Here is a 26,300-nt window from a genome sequence, read left to right on the forward strand (position 1 = left end):
TGTGCCCACAGGTGTGCATCCAGGTGTATCCCCAGGTGTGTCCAGGTGTATCCCCAGGTGTGTTCCCAGGTGTGCCCAGGTGTATCCCCAGGTGTGCCCAGGTGTGCCCCCAGGTGTGCACAGGTGTGCACCCAGGTGTGCCCCCTGGTGTGTTCAGGCGTGCACCCAGGTGTGGCCTCCCGTGTGCCCCCAGGTGTGCCCCCAGGTGTGTGCCCAGGTGTCCCTGGGTGTGCCCAGGTGTATCCCCAGGTGTGTTCCCAGGTGTGCCCAGGTGTGTGCCCAGGTGTATCCCCAGCTGTGCCCAGGTGTACACCCAGGTGTGCCCAGGTGTCCCTGGGTGTGTCCAGGTGTATCCCCAGGTGTGCCCAGGTATATCCCAGGTGTCCCCAGGTGTGCCCAGGTGTGCTCAAGTGTATCCCCAGGTGTGCCCAGGTGTGTCCAGGTGTATCCCCAGGTGTGCCCAGCTGTCCCCAGGTGTGCCCAGGTGTATCCCGAGCTGTCCCCAGCTGTCCCCAGGTGTGCCCACGTGTGCCCAGGTGCGCCGTACCCACGACGCGGATGTTGATGGCGGCCATGTCCCCCCTCCCCATTGTCCCCAGGTGTCCCCAGGTGTCCCCAGCTGTCCCCAGGTGTGGCCAGCTGTCCCCAGGTGTGCCCAGGTGTGTGCCCAGGTGCGCCGTACCCACGACGCGGATGTTGATGGTGGCCGTGTCCCCCCTCCCCATTGTCCCCAGGTGTGCCCAGGTGTCCCTGGGTGTGTCAGGTGTGTGCCCAGGTGTGCCCAGGTGTGCCCAGGTGTGCCCAGGTGTGCCCAGGTGCGCCGTACCCACGACGCGGATGTTGATGGCGGCCATGTCCTCCCCGGCCGGGTTGGTGACGCGGATCTCGTAGCGCCCCTCGTCGGCGCGCTCGGCGCTCTCGATGACGAAACTGCTCAGCAGCTCCCGGTCCTCCAGGCGGACACGCCCCTCCCGCGCCGAGAACTCCTGCAGGTGAGACAGGTGAGACAGGTGAGACAGGTGAGACAGGTGAGACAGGTGAGAGACAGGTGAGACAGGTGAGGGCACACAGGGACAGGTGTGTGACACAGGAACTGCTCAGCAGCTCCCGGTCCTCCAGGCGGACACGCCCCTCCCGGGCTGAGAACTCCTGCAGGTGAGACAGGTGAGACAGGTGAGACAGGTGGGACAGGTGAGACAGGTATGTGACAGGTGTGTGACACAGGAACTGCTCAGCAGCTCCCGGTCCTCCAGGCGGACACGCCCCTCACGGGCCGAGAACTCCTGCAGGTGAGACAGGTGAGACAGGTGAGACAGGTGAGATGGACAGGTGAGGGTACACAGGGACAGGTGTGTGACAGGTGTGTGACACAGGAACTGCTCAGCAGCTCCCGGTCCTCCAGGCGGACACGCCCCTCCCGCGCCGAGAACTCCTGCAGGTGAGACAGGTGAGACAGGTGAGACAGGTGAGACAGGTGTGTGACACAGGGACAGGTGTGTGACACAGGAACTGCTCAGCAGCTCCCGGTCCTCCAGGCGGACACGCCCCTCACGGGCTGAGAACTCCTACAGGTGAGACAGGTGAGACAGGTGAGACAGGTGAGACAGGTGAGACAGGTGTGTGACACAGGGACAGGTGTGTGACACAGGAACTGCTCAGCAGCTCCCGGTCCTCGAGACGGACACGCCCCTCCCGCACCGAGAACTCCTGCAGGTGAGACAGGTGAGACAGGTGAGACAGGTGAGACAGGTGTGTGACAGGTGAGACAGGTGGGACAGGTGAGGGACAAGTGAGGGCACACAGGGACAGGTGTGTGACACAGGAACTGCTCAGCAGCTCCCGGTCCTCCAGGCGGACACGCCCCTCCCGCGCCGAGAACTCCTGCAGGTGAGACAGGTGAGACAGGTGAGACAGGTGAGACAGGTGTGGGACAGGTGAGGGCACACAGGGACAGGTGTGTGACACAGGGACAGGTGTGTGACACAGGAACTGCTCAGCAGCTCCCGGTCCTCGAGGCGGACACGCCCCTCCTGCGCCGAGAACTCCTGCAGGTGAGATGGACAGGTGAGACAGGTGAGACAGGTGAGGGCACACAGGGACAGGTGTGTGACACAGGAACTGCTCAGCAGCTCCCGGTCCTCCAGACAGACACGCCCCTCACGGGCTGAGAACTCCTACAGGTGAGACAGGTGAGACAGGTGAGACAGGTGGGGGACAGGTGAGACAGGTGAGACAGGTGAGGGCACACAGGGACAGGTGTGTAACACAGGAACTGCTCAGCAGCTCCCGGTCCTCGAGGCGGACACGCCCCTCCCGCGCCGAGAACTCCTGCAGGTGAGACAGGTGAGACAGGTGAGACAGGTGAGATGGACAGGTGAGGGTACACAGGGACAGGTGTGTGACAGGTGTGTGACACAGGAACTGCTCAGCAGCTCCCGGTCCTCCAGGCGGACACGCCCCTCCCGCGCCGAGAACTCCTGCAGGTGAGACAGGTGAGACAGGTGAGACAGGTGAGACAGGTGTGGGACAGGTAAGACAGGTGATACAGGTGACAGAGGTGAGACAGGTGAGACAGGTGAGACAGGTGACAGAGGTGATCCCAGGTGAGCTCACCTGTCCGTCCTTGTTCCAGGTGACCGTGGGTAGGGGCTCACAGGTGAGACATTGACACACAGAGTGACACAGGTGACACAGGTGTGACACAGGTGACACACAGGTGACACAGGTGACCCAGGTGTGACACAGGTGACCCAGGTGTGACCCAGGTGACCCCCAGGTGAGCTCACCTGCCCATCCTTGCTCCAGGTGACGGTGGGCAGGGGCTCTCCCGAGATGGGCACAGTGACACAGGTGTGACACAGGTGTGACACAGGTGTGACACAGGTGTGACACAGTGACACAGAGGTACATGGGGGTGGCACAGGTGACACAGGTGACACACAGGTGTGACCCAGGTGAGCTCACCTGTCCGTCCTTGCTCCAGGTGACGGTGGGCAGGGGCTCCCCCGAGATGGGAACAGTGACACAGGTGTGACACAGGTGTGACACAGGTGACATGAGGATCACACAGGTGACACACAGGTGACACACAGGTGACACAGGTGAGCTCACCTGTCCGTCCTTGCTCCAGGTGACGGTGGGCAGTGGCTCTCCCGAGATGGGCACAGTGACACAGGTGACACACAGGTGACACAGGTGAGCTCACCTGTCCGTCCTTGCTCCAGGTGACGGTGGGCAGGGGCTCTCCCGAGATGGGCACAGTGACACAGGTGTGACACAGGTGACACAGGTGACACAGGTGTGACACAGGTGACACGAGGATGACACAGGTGACACAGGTGACACACAGGTGTGACACAGGTGATCTCACCTGCCCGTCCTTGCTCCAGGTGACCGTGGGCAGGGGCTCTCCCGAGATGGGCACAGTGACACAGGTGACACAGGTGTGACACAGTGACACACAGGTGACACAGGTGACACAGGTGACACAGGTGACACACAGGTGACACAGGTGACACACAGGTGTGACCCAGGTGAGCTCACCTGTCCGTCCTTGCTCCAGGTGACGGTGGGCAGTGGCTCCCCCGAGATGGGCACAGTGACACAGGTGTGACACAGGTGATACGAGGATCACACAGGTGACACAGGTGTGACACAGGTAACAGAAGGATCACACAGGTGACACAGGTGACACAGGTGACACCCAGGTGACCCAGGTGATCTCACCTGTCCGTCCTTGCTCCAGGTGACGGTGGGCAGGGGCTCTCCCGAGATGGGCACAGTGACACAGGTGACACAGGTGTGACACAGTGACACACAGGTACATGGGGGTGACACAGGTGACACAGGTGTGACACAGGTGACACAGATGTGACCCAGGTGTGACCCAGGTGAGCTCACCTGTCCGTCCTTGCTCCAGGTGACCGTGGGCAGGGGCTCCCCCGAGATGGGCACAGTGACACAGGTGTGACACAGGTAACACAGGTAACAGAAGGATGACACAGGTGACCCAGGTGACACACAGGTGACACACAGGTGGCCCAGGTGATCTCACCTGTCCGTCCTTGCTCCAGGTGACGGTGGGCAGTGGCTCTCCCGAGATGGGCACAGTGACACAGGTGTGACACAGGTGACACACAGGTGACACAGGTGACACCCAGGTGTGACACAGGTGAGCTCACCTGTCCGTCCTTGCTCCAGGTGACCGTGGGCAGGGGCTCCCCCGAGATGGGCACAGTGACACAGGTGTGACACAGGTAACACAGGTGGCACAGGTGACCCAGGTGACACAGGTGTGACCGAGGTGACCCCCAGGTGAGCTCACCTGCCCGTCCTTGCTCCAGGTGACCATGGGCAGTGGCTCTCCCGAGATGGGCACAGTGACACAGGTGTGACACAGGTGACACACAGGTGACACGAGGATGACACAGGTGACACAGGTGACACAGGTGACACACAGGTGACCCAGGTGAGCTCACCTGTCCGTCCTTGCTCCAGGTGACGGTGGGCAGGGGCTCCCCCGAGATGGGCACAGTGACACAGGTGTGACACAGGTGATACGAGGATCACACAGGTGACACAGGTGTGACCCAGGTGACACAAAGGTGACACAGGTGAGCTCACCTGTCCATCCTTGCTCCAGGTGACCGTGGGCAGGGGCTCTCCCGAGATGGGCACAGTGACACAGGTGTGACACAGGTGTGACACAGGTGACACAGGTGTGACACAGTGACACAGAGGTACGTGGGGGTGGCACAGGTGACACAGGTGACACACAGGGGTGACCCAGGTGATCTCACCTGTCCGTCCTTGCTCCAGGTGACGGTGGGCAGGGGCTCCCCCGAGATGGGCACAGTGACACAGGTGTGACACAGGTAACACAGGTGACACGAGGATGACACAGGTGACACAGGTGACACACAGGTGGCCCAGGTGAGCTCACCTGTCCGTCCTTGCTCCAGGTGACCGTGGGCAGGGGCTCTCCCGAGATGGGCACAGTGACACAGGTGTGACACAGGTGTGACACAGGTGTGACACAGGTGTGACACAGTGACACAGAGGTACATGGGGGTGGCACAGGTGACACAGGTGACACACAGGTGTGACACAGGTGAGCTCACCTGTCCGTCCTTGCTCCAGGTGACGGTGGGCAGGGGCTCTCCCAAGATGGGCACAGTGACACAGGTGTGACACAGGTGATACGAGGATCACACAGGTGACACAGGTGACCCAGGTGTGACACAGGTGACACACAGGTGACCCAGGTGTGACACAGGTGACACAGGTGACACAGGTGACACACAGGTGTGACACAGGTGACACAGGTGAGCTCACCTGTCCGTCCTTGTTCCAGGTGACCGTGGGCAGTGGCTCCCCCGAGATGGGCACAGTGACACAGGTGTGACACAGGTAACACAGGTAACACAGGTGTGACACAGGTGACACACAGGTAACAGAAGGATGACACAGGTCACACACAGGTGGCCCAGGTGAGCTCACCTGTCCGTCCTTGCTCCAGGTGACCGTGGGCAGTGGCTCCCCCGAGATGGGCACAGTGACACAGGTGTGACACAGGTGACACAGGTGACACAGGTGTGACACAGGTGACATGAGGATCACACAGGTAACACAGGTGACACACAGGTGACACAGGTGATCTCACCTGCCCGTCCTTGCTCCAGGTGACGGTGGGCAGGGGCTCTCCCGAGATGGGCACAGTGACACAGGTGTGACACAGGTAACACAGGTAACAGAAGGATGACACAGGTGACCCAGGTGACACACAGGTGACACACAGGTGACACAGGTGAGCTCACCTGTCCGTCCTTGCTCCAGGTGACGGTGGGCAGGGGCTCTCCCGAGATGGGCACGTCCAGGCGCAGTTTGTTTCCCGCCACCACCACCAAGGTGTTCTCCGAGTCCCGGCCCGAGCAGTCCAGGTGGATCTTGGGGGGCTCTGGGGGGAGGGGACACAGGGATGGCAGTGACACCCCCAGGTGTGCCCAGGTGTGCCCACAGGTGTGTCCCCTCCCCCACACAGGTGTGTCCTGTCCCTTCAGGTGTCCCCTGTCCCCCCCCAGGTGTCTCCACAGGTGTGTCCAGGTGTCCCCTCCCCCACACAGGTGTGTCCTGTCCCTTCAGGTGTCCCCTGTCCCCCCCCAGGTGTCCCCACAGGTGTGCCCAGGTGTCCCCTCCCCCACACAGGTGTGTCCTGTCCCTTCAGGTGTCCCCAGTCCCCACAGGTGTCCCCTCAGGTGTCCCCTGTCCACACGGGTGTCCCCTCCCACCCCAGGTGTCCTCACAGGTGTCCTCTGTTTCCCCCCAGGTGTCCCCTCAGGTGTGCTCTGTCCCCCCCTCAGGTGTCCCCTCCCCCTCAGGTGTCACCTCCCCCCCCCAGGTGTCCCCTCAGGTGTGCTCTGTCCCCTCAGGTGTCCCCTCCTTCCCCCCAGGTGTCCTCTCAGGTGTGTCCTGTCCGCTCAGGTGTCCCCTCCTCCCCCCAGGTGTGCTCTGTCCCCTCAGGTGTCCCCCCAGGTGTCCCCTCAGGTGTCCCCTCAGGTGTCCCCTCCCCCCCAGTTGTCCCCTCCCCCCCTCAGGTGTCCCCTCCCCCCCTCAGGTGTCCCCTCCCCCCTCCCAGGTGTCCCCTCAGGTGTCCCCTCAGGTCTCCCCACAGGTGTTCTGTCCCCTCAGGTGTCCCCTCCCCCCACCCCAGATGTCCCCTCAGGTGTCCCCTCCCCCCCCAGATGTCCCCCCAGGTGTCCCCCCAGGTGTCCCCTCCCCCCCAGGTGTCCCCTCTCCTCACCTTGTTTGGGCACGTACTCCACCTTGATCTCTGCGTGGGGGAGGGGAGGGGGGGGGTGTCAGTGACCCCAGTGACGTCATAGGGGAATCAACCCCCCCCAGTGACGTCATTGGAGAAACCCAGCCCCACCCCCCACCCAGTGACGTCATTGTAGAAATTCCCCCCCCCGTGACGTCATTGGGGAATCACCCCCCGTGACGTCATTGGGGAATCACCCCCAGTGACGTCATTGGGGAATCCCACCCCCAGTGACGTCATTGGAGAAACCCACCCCACCCCCCCAGTGACGTCATGACCCCAAAAGTGACCCCCAGAGCCACGAGGGACCCCAAAATGCCCCCCCAAACACCCAAACAGCCCCAAATCCCCCCCAAATTCCCCCCAATCCCCCCAAATCCCCCCCAAATCCCCCAAAATCCCCTCAACCCCCCCCAAATTCCCCCCAAATCCCCCCAAATTCCCCCAAATTTCCCCCAAACACCCCCCAAATTCCCCTCAAATCCCCCCAAATCCCCCCAAATCCCCCCAAACTCCCCCCCAAATCCCCCCAAATCCCCCCCAAATCCCCCCCAAATCCCCCAAACACCCCCCAATTCCCCCCAAATTTCCCCAAAATTTCCCCAAAATCCCTCAAATCCCCCCAAATTCCCTGAAATTCCCCCAAAATTCCCCCCAAATCACCCCAAAATCCCCCCAAACCCCCCAAATTCCCCCAACCCCCCCCAAATCCCCCCAAATTCCCCCCAAAATTTCCCCAAACACCCCTCAAACCCCCCTAAATGCCCCCTAAATTCCCCCCAACCCCCCCCAAATTTACCCCAAATCCCACCAAATTCCCCCCAATTCCCCCCAAAACCCCCCCAAATCCCCCCAAATCCCCCCAAATCCCCCCAAAATTTCCCCAAACAACTCCCAAATCCCCCCAAATCCCCCCCAAATCCCCCCAAACACCCCCGAAATTCCCCCCAAATCCCCCCAAACACCCCCCAAATTCCCCCCAAATCCCCCCAAATCCCCCCAAACCCCCCCAAATCCCCCCAACTTTGGCCCACCGAGGAAGTTGAGTTTGGCCGACAGGGTGAGGGCGTAGCCGTCGGGCACGAAGGTGTAATCGCCCTCGTCCTCGGGGCGCACGTCATCGATCACCAGCTTGTGGATCCTGGGAGGGCCAAAAATCCCACAAAATCCAGCCCAGAATCCCAAAAAAATCCAAAATCCAGCCCAGAATCCCAAAAGAACCAAAATCCAGCCCAGAATCCAAAAAAAACCCCGAAATCCCAAAAAAAACCCATCCAAAAATCACAAAAACTCCAAAAAAAACCCACCCCAAACCACTAAATCCCCCAAAATCCACCCCAGAACCCCCCAAAAAAACCCAAAATCCAGCCCAGAATCCCACAAAAACCAAAATCCAGCCCAGAATCCAAAAAAACCCTGAAATCCCCCAAAAAACCCATCCGAAAATCACAAAAACTCCAAAAAAACCCCACCCCAAACCACTAAATCCCCCAAAATCCACCCCAGAATCCCAAAAAAACCCAAAATTCCAAAAAAACCCCATCCAAAAATCACAAAAAAAACCAAAATCCCCCAAAAAACCCATCCAAAAATCCAAAAAAAAACCAACATCCCCCAAAAAACCCATCCAAAAATCACAAAAACTCCAAAAAAACCCCACCCCAAACCACTAAATCCCCCAAAATCCACCCCAGAACCCCAAAAAAACCCCCAAATCCAGCCCAAATAAAAAAAACTCCCAAAAAACAAAAAAAAACCCATTCAAAAATCACAAGAACCCCCAAAATCCAGCCCAGAATCCCAAAATCTCCCCAAATCCACCCCAGAATCCCAAAAAAACCAAAATCCATCCCAGAATCAAAAAAAACCCAAAATCTACCCCAAAAATCACAAAAAATCCCAAAATCCAGCCAGAAATCCCCAAATCTCCAAAATCCACCCCAGAAATCCCCAAATCTCCAAAATCCACCCCAGAAACTCCCAAAAAACCCAAATCCAGCCCAAAAATCACAAAAAACCCAAAATCCAGCCCAGAATCCCCAAAACCCCCAAAATCCAGCCCAAAATAAAAAAAAACCCAAAATCCACCCCAAAAATCACACAAAATCCACCCCAAAATCCCCCAAAAACCAAAATCCAGCCCAGAATCCCAAAAAAATCCAAAATCCACCCCAGAATAAAAAAAAAAACCAAGAAACCAAAAAAAACCCCATTCAGAAATCACAAAAAAACCCAAAATCCCAAAAAAACCCCCATCCAAAAATCACAAGAACCCCCAAAATCCACCCCAAAAATCCCCCAAAACCTTCAAATCCACCCCAAAATCAACAAAAAACCCCATCCAAAAATCACAAAAAACCCCAAAATCCAAAAAAAACCCCATCCAAAAATCCCAAAAAATCAAAAAACCCCCCAAAATCCAGCCAGAAATCAAAAAAACCCCAAAATCCCCCCCAAAAAACCCCTCCAGAAATCACAAAAACCCCCAAATCCACCCCAAAATCCCCAAAAAAACCAAAATCCATCCCAAAAATCACAAAAAATCCACCCCAAAAATCCCCAAATCCCCCAAAATCCAGCCCAGAATCCCAAAAAAACCAAAATCCAGCCCAAAAATCCCCCAAAACCCCAAAATCCAGCCCAGAATCCCCAAAAATCCCCAAATCCAGCCAGAAATCCCCAAATCTCCCCAAAATCCACCCCAAAAATCCCACAAAATCCACCCCAGAATCCCCAAAAAACCAAAATCCAGCCCAGAATCCCAAAAAAACCCAAAATCCAGCCCAGAATCCCCCAAAAAACCAAAATCCAGCCCAGAATCCCCAAAAAACCCCAAATCCATCCCAAAAATCACAAAAAATCCACCCCAAAAATCCCCAAATCCCCCAAAATCCACAAAAACCCCAAATCCAGCCCAGAATCCCCAAAAAACCCAAAATCCACCCCAGAATCCCCAAAAAAACCAAAATCCAGCCCAAAATCCCAAAAAAACCCAAAATCCAGCCCAGAATCCAAGAAACCCCAAAATCCAGCCCAAAAATCCCCAAAAAATCCACCCCAAAAATCACAAAATCCCCCAAAATGCACCCCAAAATCCCCCCAAAACCCAAAATCCAGCCCAGAATCAAAAAAAAACCAAAATCCACCCCAAAAATCACAAAAACCCTGAAATCTCCCAAAAAACAACAAAAAAATCCACCCAGAAATCTCAAAAACCCCAAAAACCCCACCCCAAAATCCCAAAAAACCCCAAATCCACCCCAGAATCCCAAAAAACCCCGAAATCCCAAAAAACCCCATCCAAAAATCACAAGAACCCCCAAAATCCACCCCAGAATCCCAAAAAACCCAAAATCCACCCCAGAATCCAAAAAAAACCCCAAAATCCAGCCCAGAATCCCAAAAAACCCCCAAAATCCGCCCCAAAAATCACTAAATCCATCCCAAAAATGCCAAAATCTCCCAAAATACACCCCAAAATCCCAAAAAGAACCCAAATCCACCCCAAAAATCCTATAAAATCCCCAAATCCACCCCAAAAATCACAAAATCCACCCCAAAAACCACAAAAACCCCCCAAAATCCACCCCAGAATCCCAAAAAACCCAAAATCCACCCCAGAATCCCAAAAAACCCCAAAATCCACACCAAAATCCCAAAAAATCCCCAAATCCAGCCCAAAAATCCCCAAAAATCCCAAAATCCCTAAAAAATCCCTGTCCAAAAATCACAAAAACCCCAAAATCCCCCCAGAAAAATAAAAAAAATCCACCCAGAAATCACAAAAACCCCCCAAATCCACCCCAAAATCCCAAAAACCCCGAAAATCCACCCAAAAATCACAAAAACCCCCAAAAATCCCAAACCCAAAAATCCTAAAAACCCAAAAAAAAAAAAAAAATCCCCAAATCCCCAAAAAACCCCAAACTCCAAAATCCCAAAAACCCCCAAAATCCCCAAAACCCCACCCAGAAATCCCAAAGTTTTGGGGTTTTGGGGGGTTTTTTGGGGAATTTTTTGGGGTTTTGGGGGGAATTTTGGGGGTTTGGGGGGGATTTTTTTGGGACATTTTCAGGACATTTTTGGGCCATTTTGGGAATTTTTTGGGTCATTTTGGGGCCATTTTCGGGAATTTTTTTTGGCCATTTTTGGGTCATTTTTGGGGCCATTTTTTTGCACCAATTTTGGGCCATTTTGGGAATTTTTTGGTGGCCATTTTGGGCCATTTTTGGGCCATTTTTGGGCCATTTTGGGCCATTTTTGGGCCATTTTGGGCCATTTTTGGGCCATTTTGGGAATTTTTTGGGGTAATTTTTGGGCCATTTTTGGGTCAGTTTTGTGCCATTCTTGTGCCATTTTTGGTCCATTTTGTGTCATTTTGGGGGCATTTTTGTGCCATTTTTGGGGTCATTTTTGGGCCATTTTTGTGCCATTTTTGGTCCATTTTTGCGCCATTTTTTGTGCCATTTTTGTGCCATTTTAAGGCCATTTTTGGGCCATTTTTTGGAATCCTTTTGTACCATTTTTGTGCCATTTTTGTGCCATTTTTGTGCCATTTTTGGGTCATTTTTGGGCCATTTTGGGGGTAATTTCTGTGCCATTTTTGTGCCATTTTGTGGAATTTTTTTGCACCCTTTTTTTGCCATTTTTGTGCCATTCTTGTGCCATTTTTGTGCCATTTTTGGCCAATTTTTTGGCCATTCTGGGGAATGTTTTTGGTCCATTTTTGTACCATTTTTGGCCATTTTTTTGCCATTTTGGGTCATTTCTTGGGGCCATTTTTGTGCCATTCTTGTGCCATTTTTGGGCCATTTTGGGCCATTTTGGGGCTATTTTATCTGCCATTTTGGGCCATTCTTGTGCCAATTTTGGGCCATTTTTGTGCCATTTTTTGTCCATTTTTGGTCCATTTTTGGTCCATTTTTGGCCATTTTTTTGCCATTTTGGGTCATTTCTTGGGGCCATTTTTGTGCCATTTTTGTGCCATTTTGGGTCATTTTTGCGCCCTTTTTTGCCATTTTTGTGCCATTCTTGTGCCATTTTTGTGCCATTTTTGTGCCATTATTGGGGTCATTTTTGGGCCATTTTGGGCCATTTTGGGGCCATTTTGGCCCATTTTGGCCCATTTTTCTGCCATTTTGGGCCATTTTTGGGCCATTTTGGGCCATTTTGGGAATTTTTTGGGCCATTTTTGGTCCATTTTGTGTCATTTTGGGGCCATTCTTGTGCCATTTTTGTGCCATTTTTGCGCCATTTTTGTGCCATTTTTGCGTCATTTTTGTGCCATTTTTGTGCCATTTTGGGCCATTTTTTTGCCATTTTTGGACCATTCTTGCGCCATTTTTTGGCCATTTTTGTGCCATTTTTGTGTCATTTTTGCACCATTTTGGGTCATTTCTTGGGGCCATTTTGGGTCCATTTTTTTGCCATTTTTGGCCAATTTTTTGCCATTTTGGGTCATTTCTTGGGGCCATTTTTGTGCCATTTTTGGCCATTTTTTTGCCATTTTGGGTCATTTCTTGGGACTATTTTGGTGCCATTTTTGTGCCATTCTTGTGCCATTTTTGGGCCGTTTTTGGGCCATTTTTGGGCCATTTTGGGGAAATTTTTGGGATATTTTTGGGCCATTTTTGGGCCATTTTGGGGCCATTTTTGGGTTATTTTTGCGCCATTTTTGGTCCATTTTCGGTCATTTTTGGTCCATTTTTGGTCCATTTTGTGTCATTTTTGGACCATTCTTGTGCCATTTTTTGGCCATTTTTTGGCCATTCTGGGTCATTTCTTGGTGCCATTTTTTTGCCATTTTTGGCCCATTTTTCCCCATTTTGGGCCATTTTTGCCCCTCACCTGCCGGTGTGGGAGATGTGGATGCGTTTGCTGGGCCGGACCTCGACGCCGTTCTTGAACCAGCGGCCGGTGACCTTCTCGTCCGACACCTCGCACTTGAAGACGGCCTGCTCGGTGGCCTGCACCGTCAGGTCCGCGATGCCCTGCAGCACCTCCAGCTGCTTCTCTGCAAGCCAAGAACATCCACATGGACCTCAAAAATCCATGGAGATCCCAAAAAATCCATGGAGAACCCATAAATATTCATGGGAGCTCCAAAAAGTCCATGGAGAATCCAAAAAGTCATTGGGGAACCCAAAATACCCATGAGGAACCCGTGGAGAACATCTGGAGAACTTCCTGCAGCACCTCCAGCTGCTTCTCTGCAAGCCAAAAAAAATACACATGGACCTCAAAATCCATGGAGATCCCAAAAAATCCATGGAGATCTCAAAAATATTCATGGGGAACCCAAAAATATCAAAAATATCCATGGAGACCCCAAAAAATCCATGGGGAACCCATGAGGAACCCATGGAGAACATCTGGAGAACTTCCTGCAAGCCAAGAACATCCATGGAGACCCCAAAATCCATGGAGATCCCAAAAATATTCATGGAGAATCCAAAACTTCCATGGGAACCTCAAAAAATCCATGGGGAACCCAAAAAACCCGTGAGGAACCCATGGAGAACATCTGGAGAACTTCCTGCAGCACCTCCAGCTGCTTCTCTGCAAGCCAGGAACATCCATGGAGACCCCAAAAATCCATGGAGATCCCAAAATCCATGGAGATCTCAAAAAAATCCATGGAGATCCCAAAAAATCCATGGAGATCCCAAAAAATCCATGGAGATCCCAAAAATATTCATGGAGATCCCAAAAAACCCGTGAGGAACCCATAGAGAACATCTGGAGAACTTCCTGCAGCACCTCCAGCTGCTTCTGTGCAAGCCCAAAATAAATCCATGGAGACCCCAAAATCCATGGAGATCCCAAAAAATCCATGGAGACCCCAAAAATGTCAAAAATATCCATGGAGACCCCAAAAATCCATGGGGAACCCAAAAAACCCGTGAGGAACCCATGGGGAACATCTGGAGAACTTCCTGCAGCACCTCCAGCTGCTTCTCTGCAAGCCAAAATAAATCCATGGAGACCCCAAAATCCATGGAGACCCCAAAAATATCCATGGAGATCCCAAAAAGTCATTGGGGAACCCAAAACTTCCATGGGGAACCCAAAAAATCCATGAGGAACCCGTGAGGAACCCATGGAGAACATCTGGAGAACTTCCTGCAGCACCTCCAGCTGCTTCTCTGCAAGCCCAAAATATCCATGGAGACCCCAAAATCCATGGAGATCCCAAAAAATCCATGGAGATCCCAAAAATATTCATGGAGATCCCAAAAATATCCATGGAGATCCCAAAAAATCCATGGAGACCTCAAAAATATCAAAAATATCCATGGGGAACCCAAAAAACCCGTGAATAACCCATGGAGAACCCATGGAGAACATCTGGAGAACTTCCTGCAGCACCTCCAGCTGCTTCTCTGCAAACTCAAAAAAAATCCATGGAGACCCCAAAATCCATGGAGATCCCAAAAATCCATGGAGATCCCAAAAATATTCATGGAGAAACCAAAAATATTAATGGGGAACCCAAAAAACCCGTGAGGAACCCATGGAGAACATCTGGAGAACTTCCTGCAAGCCAAAATAAATCCATGGAGACCCCAAATCCATGGAGATCCCAAAAAATATTCATAAAGAATCCAAAAAGTCATTGGGGAACCCAAAAAACTTCCATGGGGGACCCCAAAAACCCGTGAGGAACCCATGGAGAACATCTGGAGAACTTCCTGCAGCACCTCCAGCTGCTTCTCTGCAAGCCAAAATAAATCCATGGAGACCCCAAAATCCATGGAGATCCCAAAAATATTCATGGGGAACCCAAAAATCCATGGAGACCCCAAAAATCCATGGAGATCCCAAAATCCATGGAGATCCCAAAAATCCATGGAGACCCCAAAAATCCATGGAGATCCCAAAATCCATGGAGATCCCAAAATCCATGGGGACCCCAAAAATCCATGGAGACCCCAAAATCCATGGAGACCCCAAAAATCCATGGAGACCTTCTGGGATCTCCAGAACCTTCTCTCAAACATCTCCCAGGACCTTTTAGGACCTTCCAGAACCTTCCAGAACCCCCCAAATTCACTGGGATCTTCTGGGATCTCCAGAACCTTCTCCAAGGTGTCCCTCAAACATCTCCCAGGACCTTTTAGGACCTCCCAGGACCCTGGGTGACCACAGGTGACCACAGGTGACCACAGGTGACCACAGGTGACCACGGGTGACCCCAGGTGACCACAGGTGACCACGGGTGACCCCAGGTGACCACAGGTGGCCACAGGTGACCACGGGTGACCACAGGTGACCACGGGTGACCGCGGGTGAACACAGGTGACCATGGATGACCGCAGGTGACCCTGGGTGACCACAGGTGACCACAGGTGACCACGGGTGACCCCGTGTGACCCCGTGTGACCACAGGTGACCACAGGTGACCACAGGTGACCATGGATGACCACAGGTGACCACAGGTGACCATGGGTGACCCCGGGTGACCACAGGTCACCACAGGTGACCACAGGTGACCCTGGGTGACCCCGGGTGACCACAGGTGACCACAGGTGACCACAGGTGACCCTGGGTGACCCCGGGTGACCACGGGTGACCACAGGTGACCCCAGGTGACCATGAGTGACCACAGGTGACCACGGGTGACCATGAGTGACGACAGGTGACCGTGGGTGACCACGGATGACCCCAGGTGACCACGTGTGACCCCGTGTGACACCAGGTGACCACAGGTGACCACAGATGACCGTGGGTGACCACAGGTGACCGTGGGTGACCACGGATGACCCCAGGTGACCATGGCTGACCACAGGTGACCACGTGTGACCCCGTGTGACACCAGGTGACCACAGGTGACCGCGGGTGACCCCAGGTGACCATGGATGACCACAGGTGACCCCAGGTGACCACGGGTGACCACAGGTGACCACTGGTGGCCCAGAGGAGCTCTGACCTTCCACGATGACCTCGGCCTCGGCCTCGCCGCCGTTGGTCATGACGCGGTAGCGGCCGGTGTCGTCCAGCGTGGCCTCGTTGAGGATCAGGAAGTGCTTCTTGCCGTCCTTCTTGAAGCGGTACTTGAAGGCCTCCTCACGGGTCACCTCCACTCCGTCCTTCGTCCTGGACAGCGGGGGACAACGAGGGGACAATGAGGGGACAGCGGGTGGGGGAGGGGTGGACAACGGGGGGACAGCATGGGGACAGAGGGTGGGTGAGGGGGGGACAACGGGGGGACAACAGGTGGAGATGGGGTGGACGTGGTGATGGACATGGAGTGGAGATGGAGATGGAGATGGAGATGGAGATGGAGATGGAGATGGAGATGGAGATGGAGATGGGGTGGAGATGGAGATGGACATGGAGTGGAGATGGAGATGGAGATGGACATGGAGATGGACATGGAGTGGAGATGGAGATGGAGATGGAGATGGAGATGGAGATGGAGATGGAGATGGAGATGGAGATGGAGATGGAGATGGAGATGGAGATGGAGATGGAGATGGAGATGGAGATGGAGATGGAGTGGAGATGGACATGGAGATGGAGATGGAGATGGAGATGGAGATGGAGATGGACATGGAGATGGAGATGGAGTGGAGATGGAGATGGAGATGGAGATGGAGATGGAGATGGAGATGGAGATGGAGATGGAGATGGACATGGGGTGGAGATGGAGATGGAGATGGAGATGGAGATGGAGATGGAGATGGAGATGGAGATGGACATGGACATGGACATGGACATGGGGTGGAGATGGAGATGGAGATGGAGATGGAGATGGAGATGGAGATGGAGATGGAGATAGAGATGGAGATGGAGATGGAGATGGAGATGGACATGGAGATGGAGATGGAGATGGAGATGGACATGGAGATGGACATAGAGTGGAGATGGAGATGGAGATGGAGATGGAGATGGAGATGGAGATGGAGATGGAGATGGACATGGAGATGGACATGGAGATGGAGATGGAGATGGAGATGGAGATGGACATAGAGTGGAGATGGAGATGGAGATGGAGATGGAGATGGAGATGGAGATGGAGATGGAGATGGAGATGGGGTGGAGATGGAGATGGACATGGAGATGGAGATGGAGATGGACATAGAGTGGAGATGGACATGGAGTGGAGATGGACATGGAGTGGAGATGGAGATGGAGATGGAGATGGAGATGGAGATGGAGATGGACATAGAGTGGAGATGGAGATGGAGTGGAGATGGAGATGGAGATGGAGATGGAGATGGAGATGGAGATGGAGATGGAGATGGAGATGGACATTGAGATGGAGATGGAGATGGAGATGGACATGGAGATGGAGATGGAGATGGGGTGGAGATGGACATGGAGATGGACATGGAGATGGAGGGGAGATGGAGATGGAGATGGAGATGGAGATGGACATGGACATGGAGTGGAGATGGAGATGGAGATGGAGATGGAGATGGAGATGGAGATGGACATTGAGATGGAGATGGAGATGGAGATGGAGATGGACATGGAGATGGAGATGGAGATGGGGTGGAGATGGACATGGAGATGGACATGGAGATGGAGGGGAGATGGAGATGGAGATGGAGATGGAGATGGAGATGGAGATGGAGATGGAGATGGAGATGGAGATGGAGATGGACATTGAGATGGAGATGGAGATGGACATGGAGATGGAGATGGAGATGGGGTGGAGATGGACATGGAGATGGACATGGAGATGGAGGGGAGATGGAGATGGAGATGGAGATGGAGATGGACATGGACATGGACATGGACATGGAGTGGAGATGGAGATGGAGATGGAGATGGAGATGGAGATGGAGTGGAGATGGAGATGGAGATGGAGATGGAGATGGAGATGGAGATGGAGATGGAGATGGAGATGGAGATGGGGTGGACATGTAGTGGAGATGGAGATGGAGATGGAGATGGAGATGGAGATGGAGATGGAGATGGAGATGGAGATGGAGATGGACATGGACATGGAGTGGAGATGGAGATGGAGATGGAGATGGAGATGGAGATGGAGATGGAGATGGAGATGGAGATGGAGGTGGGGTGGACATGGGGTGGACACCAGGTGTACGTGGACATGGACATGGAGTGGACACCAGGTGGATGCGGAGATGGACATGGCATGGACATGGGGATGGACATGGGGCAGACACAGGGCAGTGTAGATGGACACAGGATGGACACATGGCCACATGGCCACAGGATGGACACACAGACACAGGATGGACACATGGACAGAGTGGATGGACACTCAGACACAGGAGAGAGCGGATGGACACAAGATGGACACACGGACACAGGAGAGAGCGGATGGACACAGGATGGACACAGGATGGACACAGGATGGACACACGGACACAGGAGAGAGCGGATGGACACAGGATGGACACAGGATGGACACACAGACACAAGAGAGAGCGAATGGACACAGGATGGACACAGGATGGACACAGGATGGACACACGGACACAGGAGAGAGTGGATGGACACAGGATGGATGCAGGATGGACACACGGACACAGCTGGACACACGGACACAGGAGAGAGTGGATGGACACAGGATGGACACAGGATGGACACACGGACACAGGAGAGAGCGGATGGACACAGGATGGACGCAGGATGGACACACGGACACAGCTGGACACACGGACGCAGGACAGAGCGGATGGACACAGGACGGACACACGGACGCAGGACAGAGCGGATGGACACACGGCCACCATACGGACACAGGACGGGGCACAGGATGGACAGACGGCCACATGGACACAGGACGGACATAGGACGGACAGACAGCCACACAGACACAGGACGGACATAGGACGGACAGACGGCCACATGGACACAGGACGGACGCGGGACGGACAGACGGCCACGGGACAGAGCGGATGGACACTGGGACGGACGGACGGACAGACGGACGTACCACATGACGTGGGCGCCCTCCTCGGACACCTCGACCTCCAGCACCACGCGCTCGCCCACCACCACCTGCTGGTCCTCGGGGCCCTTGACGATGGTGACCGGGGGCTCTGGGACAGACAGACGGACAGGTGAGGGGGCAGACAGACGGACAGGTGAGGGGACAGACACACGGACAGGTGAGGGGGCAGACAGACGGACAGGTGAGAGGGCACAGGTGAGGGGGCAGACAGACGGACAGGTGAGGGGGCAGACAGACAGACAGGTGAGGGGGCAGACAGACGGACAGGTGAGGGGGCAGACACACGGACAGGTGAGGGGGCAGACAGACGGACAGGTGAGGGGGCAGACAGACGGACAGGTGAGGGGGCAGACACACGGACAGGTGAGGGGGCAGACAGACGGACAGGTGAGGGGGCAGACAGACGGACAGGTGGGGGGGCAGACACAAGGAGAGGTGGGGGGGCAGACAGACAGACAGGTGAGGGGGCACAGGTGAGGGGGCAGACACACGGACAGGTGAGGGGGCAGACAGACGGACAGGTAAGGGGGCAGACAGACGGACAGGTGAGGGGGCAGACACATGGACAGGTGAGGGGGCACAGGTGAGGGGGCAGACAGACGGACAGGTGAGGGGACAGACAGACGGACAGGTGAGGGGGCACAGGTGAGGGGACAGACAGACGGACAGGTGAGGGGGCACAGGTGAGGGGACAGACAGACGGACAGGTGAGGGGGCACAGGTGAGGGGACAGACACACGGACAGGTGAGGGGTCACAGGTGAGGGGGCGCCACCTGCTGGTCCTCACGACCCTTCACCATGGTCCCCCCAGGTGCCCCCAGGTGCCCCCAGATACCCCCAGGTGCCCCCAGGTCCCCCCAGGTGCCCCCCAGGTGCCCCCCAGTCACCTCAAACCCACCCCAGCTGCCCCCCAGGTGCCCCCAGGTGCCCCCAGGTGCCCCCCAGGTACCCCCAGGTGCCCCCAGATCCCCCCAGATGCCCCCATGTGCCCCCCAGGTGCCCCTCAGGTGCCACCCAGGTGCCCCCAGGTGCCCCCCAGGTGCCCCCAGGTGCCCCAAACCACCCCCCAGTCACCTCAAACCCACCCCAGGTGCCCCCAAATGCCCCCCAGATCCCCCCAGGTGCCCCCCAGGTGCCCCCAAGTGCCACCCAGATCCCCCCAGGTGCCCCCAAGCCCCCCCCAGATGCCCCCAGGTCCCCCAGATCCCCCCAGGTGCCCTCCCAGGTGCCCCCCAGATCCCCCCAGGTGCCCCCCAGGTGCCCCCCAGGTGCCCCAAACCACCCCCCAGTCACTTCAAACCCACCCCAGGTGCCCCCCAGGTGCCTCAAACCCACCCCAGGTGCCCCCAGGTGCCCCCCAGGTGCCCCCAGGTGCCCCCCAGGTGCCTCAAACCCACCCCAGGTGCCCCCCAGGTGCCCCCAGGTGCCCCCCAGGTACCCCCAGCTGCCCCCCAGGTGCCCCCCAGGTGCCCCCAGGTGCCCCCAGGTGCCCCCCAGGTGCCCCCAGATCCCCCCAGCTGCCCCCCCAGGTGCCCCCCAGGTGCCCCCAGGTGCCCCCAGGTGTCCCCAGGTGCCCCCCAGGTGCCCCCAGGTGCCCACCTTTGACGAAGACCTCGGTGAAGCATTTCTCGTCGTTGACCCGGCACTCGTAGGCGGCGTCGTCGGCCAGGGAGCACTTGTTGATGGTGAGGATGCGCTTCAGCCCCACGTTCTCAAAGACGTACCTGAGGAACACACCTGGGCACACCTGGGCACACCTGGGCACACCTGGGCACACCTGGGCACAGCTAGGGGCAGCTATGGGCACACCTGTGGGCACACCTGGGGGCACTTGTTGATGGTGAGGATGCGCTTCAGCCCCACGTTCTCAAAGACGTACCTGAGGAACACACCTGGGCACACCTGGGCACACCTGGGCACACCTGGGCACACCTGGGCAGAGCTAGGGGCAGCTATGGGCACACCTAGGGGCACCTGGGCACAGCTATGGGCACACCTGGGGGCACTTGTTGATGGTGAGGATGCGCTTCAGCCCCACGTTCTCGAACACGTACCTGAGGAACACACCTGGGCACACCTGGGCACACCTGGGAACAGCTAGGGGCAGCTATGGGCACACCTAGGGGCACCTGGGCACAGCTATGGGCACACCTGGGGGCACAGCTGGGAGCACTTGTTGATGGTGAGGATGCGCTTCAGCCCCACGTTCTCAAAGACGTACCTGGGGAACACACCTGGGCACACCTGGGCACACCTGGGCACACCTGGGCACACCTGGGCAGAGCTAGGGGCAGCTATGGGCACACCTAGGGGCACCTGGGGGCACTTGTTGATGGTGAGGATGCGCTTCAGCCCCACGTTCTCAAAGACGTACCTGGGCAGGGAACACACCTGGGCACACCTGGGCACACCTGGGCAGAGCTAGGGGCAGCTATGGGCACACCTGGGGGCACACCTGGGGGCACTTGTTGATGGTGAGGATGCGCTTCAGCCCCACGTTCTCAAAGACGTACCTGGGGAACACACCTGGGCACACCTGGGCACACCTGGGAACACCTGGGCACAGCTAGGGGCACACCTAGGGGCACCTGGGCACAGCTATGGGCACACCTGGGGGCACTTGTTGATGGTGAGGATGCGCTTCAGCCCCACGTTCTCAAAGACGTACCTGAGGAACACACCTGGGCACACCTGGGCACACCTGGGCACACCTGGGCACACCTGGGCACACCTGGGAACAGCTAGGGGCAGCTATGGGCACACCTGGGGGTCTCTATGGGCACACCTGGGGGCACTTGTTGATGGTGAGGATGCGCTTCAGCCCCACGTTCTCAAAGACGTACCTGAGGAACACACCTGGGCACACCTGGGCACACCTGGGCACACCTGGGCACACCTGGGAACAGCTAGGGGCACACCTGGACACACCTGGACACACCTAGGGGCACACCTGGGCACAGCTAGGGGCAGCTATGGGCACACCTGGGGGCACACCTGGGGGCACTTGTTGATGGTGAGGATGCGCTTCAGCCCCACGTTCTCAAAGACGTACCTGGGGAACACACCTGGGCACACCTGGGCACACCTGGGCACACCTGGGCACACCTGGGAACAGCTAGGGTCACACCTGGGGGTCTCTAGGGGCACACCTGGGGGCACTTGTTGATGGTGAGGATGCGCTTCAGCCCCACGTTCTCGAACACATACCTGAGGAACACACCTGGGCACACCTGGGCACACCTGGGAACAGCTAGGGGCAGCTATGGGCACACCTGGGGGCACACCTGGGGGCATTTGTTGATGGTGAGGATGCGCTTCAGCCCCACGTTCTCAAAGACGTACCTGGGGAACACACCTGGGCACACCTGGGCACACCTGGGCACAACTAGGGGCACACTCAGGGGTACCTGGGGCACACCTGGGCACACCTGTGCACACCTGGGGCACACCTGGGCATACCTAGGGCACACCTGGACACACCTGGGAACACCTGGGGGTGCCTGTGGACACCTGAGCACACACCTGGGGCACACCAGTGCCCACCTGGGGCACACCTGGGCACACTTGGGGATGCCCGGGGACACCTGAGGGACACCTGGGGCACACCTGGGGCACACCTGGACACACCTGGGCACACTGGAGCACACTTGGGGGTACCTGAGCATACCTGTGCCATACCTGGGGCACACCTGGACACACCTGGGCACACCTGGGGGTGCCTGCGGACACCTGAGGGACACCTGGGGCACACCTGGGGCACACCTGTGCCCACCTCGGGGCACCTGAGCACACCTGTGCCATACCTGGGGACACCTGAGGGACACCTGGGCACACCTGGGCACACCTGGGGCACACTCGGGGGTACCTGGGGCACACTCAGGGGTACCTGGGGCACACCTGTGCACACCTGGACACACCTGTGCACACTTAGGGGCGCCTGGGCACACCTGGACACCCCTGGGGCACCCTCGGGGGTACCTGGGGCACACTTGGGAGTGCCTGGGGACACCTGAGGGACACCTGGGGCACAACTGAAGCTCACCTGGGGCACACCTGGGGTGCCTGTGCCCACCTGCGGACACCTGAGGCACACCTGGGCACACCTGTGCCATACCTGGGGACACCTGAGGGACACCTGGGCACACTGGAGCACACTTGGGGGTACCTGAGCACACCTGTGCCATACCTGGGGCACACCTGGACGCACCTGGGCACACCTGGGGGTGCCTGGGGACACCTGAAGCACACCTGGGGCACACCTGTGCCCACCTTGGGGCACCTGAGCACACCTGTGCCATGCCTGGGCGCACCTGAACACACCTGGGCACACCTGGGGCACACCTGGGGGCACCTGAGCACACTTAGGGGTGCCTGGGGCACACTTGGGAGTGCCTGGGGACACCTGAGGCACACCTGGGGCACACTCGGGGGTACCTGGGCACACCTGGGGCACACCTGGGGGTACCTGGGGACACCTGAGGCACACCTGGGGCACACCTGGGGGTACCTGCGGACACCTGTGCCCACCTGGGGCACACCTGGGGGTACCTGCGGCCCACCTGAGGCACACCTGGGGCACACTCGGGGGTACCTGGGCACACCTGGGGCACACCTGGGGGTACCTGCGGCCCACCTGAGGCACACCTGGGGCACACCTGTGCCCACCTGGGCACACCTGGCACTCACTTGTTGCTGGGCTTGATGAGCTGCCCGTTCTTGTACCACTTGAGCGGCAGGTCGGGGTTGCTGAGCTCCACCATCAGCCGGATCTTGTTGCCCTTGTCCACCTGGTAGGCGGGGTCCAGCTTCCGGATGAAGGCTGGGGGGGGACAGGTGAGCTCAGGTGACCCCAAAAATCACCTGGGAACCCCCAAAAGAACCAGCCAGGAACCCCAAAATTGTCCAAAATCGCAAAAAATCCCCCAAATCCAAGAGCGCCCCAAAGGTCCCCTCAGGGGTTCAGCTGGCAGGTGAAGGTTGGGGGGGACAGGTGAGGACAGGTGACCCCAAAACTCACCTGGGAACCCCCAAAAATTATCGAGGAACCCCAAAATTCCACCTGGGAACCCCTAAAAAAATCACCTGGGAACCCCAAAATTGCCCAAAATCCCCCAAATCCAAGAGCGCCCCAAAGGTCCCCTCAGGGATTCAGCTGGCAGGTGAAGGTTGGGGGGGACAGGTGAGGACAGGTGACCCCAAAACTCACCTGGGAACCCCCAAAAATTATCGAGGAACCCCAAAATTCCACCTGGGAACCCCTAAAAAAATCACCTGGGAACCCCAAAATTGCCCAAAATCCCCCAAATCCAAGAGCGCCCCAAAGGTCCCTCAGGGGTTCAACTGGCAGGTGAAGGTTTGGGGGGGACAGGTGAGCTCAGGTGACCCCAAAAATCACCTGGGAACCCCCAAAAAAACCAGCCAGAATCCCTAAAATTGTCCAAAATCGCAAAAAATCCCCCAAATCCAAGAGCGCCCCAAAGGTCCCTCAGGGGTTCAACTGGCAGGTGAAGGTTGGGGGGGACAGGTGAGCTCAGGTGACCCCAAAAATCCTCCAAAAATCCCCCACATTTCCATAAATTTCCCAAATTTTCCCAAAATCCCCCAAATTCTCCCCAAATCTCCCCCACCTTCGCTCTTCTTGGGCTCCACCTTGATCTTCTTGAGGCGCTTGAGCCTCCCCAAAATCCCCCTGAGATCCCTCAAAAATCACCCAAAATTCCTTTCAAATCCCCCAAAATTTCCATAAATTTCCATAAAATTTGCATATTTTTTCCCAAATTTTCCCCAAATCCCCCAAATTCTCCCCAAATCTCTCCCACCTTCGCTATTCTGGAGCTCCTCCTTGATCTTCTTGAGGCCCTTGAGCCTCCCCTGTCCTCCAACCCACCCAAATCCTCCAAAATTACTCAAAATCTCCCTCAAAACCCCCAAAATTTCCATAAAATTTCCATAAAATTTCCATAAATTTTCCCAAAATCCCCCAAATTCTCCCCAAATCTCCCCACCTTCGCTCTTCTTGGGCTCCACCTTGATCTTCTTGAGGCACTTGAGCCTCCCCAAATTCCCCCCAATTTTCTCCAAAATTCACCAAAATTTCCATAAAATTTCCATAAAATTTCCATAAATTTCCATAATTTTTCCCAAAATCCCCCAAATTCTCCCCAAATCTCTCCCACCTTCGCTCTTCTTGGGCTCCACCTTGATCTTCTTGAGGCGCTTGAGCCTCCCCTGTCCTCCAACCCTCCCAAATCCTCCAAAATCCTCCAAATTTTCCTCCAAATTTTCCTCCAAATTTCCATCAAATTTCCATCAAATTTCCATAAATTTCCATAATTTTTCCCAAAATCCCCCAAATTCTCCCCAAATCTCCCCACCTTCGCTCTTCTTGGGCTCCACCTTGATCTTCTTGAGCCTCCCCTGTCCTCCAACCCTCTCAAATCCTCCAAAATCCCCCAAATTTTCCTCAATATTTCCTCAAAATTTCCCCCGAAACCCCCAAAATTGCCCTAAAATTTCCCAAATTTTCCCCAAATCCCCCAAATTTTCCCAAAATCCCCCAAATTCTCCCCAAATCTCCCCACCTTTGCTCTTCTTGGGCTCCACCTCGATCTTCTTGAGGCGCTCGAGCCTCCCCAAAATACCCCCAATTTTCTCCAAAATTCACCAAAATTTCCATAAAATTTCCATAAAATTTCCATAAATTTCCATAAATTTTCCCAAAATCCCCCAAATTCTCCCCAGATCTCCCCACCTTCTTGGGCTCCACCTTGATCTTCTTGAGGCGCTTGAGCCTCCCCAAAATCCCCCCAAATTTCTTCAATTTTCTCCAAAATTCACCAAAATTTCCGTTAAATCCCCCAAAATTTCCATAAAATTTCCATAAATTTCCATAATTTTTCCCAAAATCCCCCAAATTCTCCCCAAATCTCTCCCACCTTCGCTCTTCTTGGGCTCCACCTTGATCTTCTTGAGGCACTTGAGCCTCCCCAAAATCCCCCCAAATTTCTTCAATTTTCTCCAAAATTCACCAAAATTTCCGTTAAATCCCCCAAAATTTCCATAAAATTTCCATAAATTTCCATAAATTTTCCCAAAATCCCCCAAATTCTCCCCGAATCTCCCCACCTTCGCTCTTCTTGGGCTCCACCTTGATCTTCTTGAGGCGCTTGAGCCTCCCCCAAATCCCCTCAAATTCCTCCAATTTTCTCCAAAATTCACCAAAATTTCCATAAAATTTTCATAAAATTTCCATAAATCTCCCAATTTTGTCAAAATCCCCCAAATTCTCCCCAAATCTCCCCACCTTCGCTCTTCTTGAGCTCCACCTTGATCTTCTTGAGCCTCCCATGTCCTCCAACCCTCCCAAATCCTCCAAAATTACTCAAATTTTCCTCAAAATTTCCATAAAATTTCCATTAAATTTCCATAATTTTTCCCAAAATCACCCAAATTCTCCCCAAATCTCCCCCACCTTCGCTCTTCTTGGGCTCCACCTTGATCTTCTTGAGGCGCTTGAGCATGCCGCGCAGGTCGGTGATGCCGTACTGGAA

At 55.4% G+C, this 26,300-nt stretch overlaps 1 protein-coding gene across 1 annotated transcript in view; it reads right to left on the reverse strand.

Moving 5' to 3' along the window:
- Window positions 1-26,300, reverse strand: part of LOC311164747 (myosin-binding protein C, fast-type-like) — a gene marked incomplete at both ends in the record, with an annotated part of 75,149 nt that overhangs the window by 21,085 nt on the left and 27,764 nt on the right. Inside the window, 11 exons of the mRNA XM_084224325.1 lie at window positions 827-986; window positions 5,817-5,956; window positions 6,800-6,829; window positions 7,852-7,958; window positions 12,665-12,830; window positions 15,747-15,913; window positions 18,732-18,837; window positions 20,350-20,474; window positions 23,437-23,569; window positions 25,876-25,903; window positions 26,244-26,294. Coding sequence (XP_084080451.1) covers window positions 827-986; window positions 5,817-5,956; window positions 6,800-6,829; window positions 7,852-7,958; window positions 12,665-12,830; window positions 15,747-15,913; window positions 18,732-18,837; window positions 20,350-20,474; window positions 23,437-23,569; window positions 25,876-25,903; window positions 26,244-26,294 — 1,213 coding nt within the window. The remainder of the gene's footprint in view (window positions 1-826; window positions 987-5,816; window positions 5,957-6,799; window positions 6,830-7,851; window positions 7,959-12,664; window positions 12,831-15,746; window positions 15,914-18,731; window positions 18,838-20,349; window positions 20,475-23,436; window positions 23,570-25,875; window positions 25,904-26,243; window positions 26,295-26,300) is intronic.

Source organism: Fringilla coelebs, assembly GCF_963513975.1.
Source record: "Fringilla coelebs genome assembly, chromosome: 36".
Classification (NCBI taxonomy): Eukaryota; Metazoa; Chordata; class Aves; order Passeriformes; family Fringillidae; genus Fringilla; species Fringilla coelebs.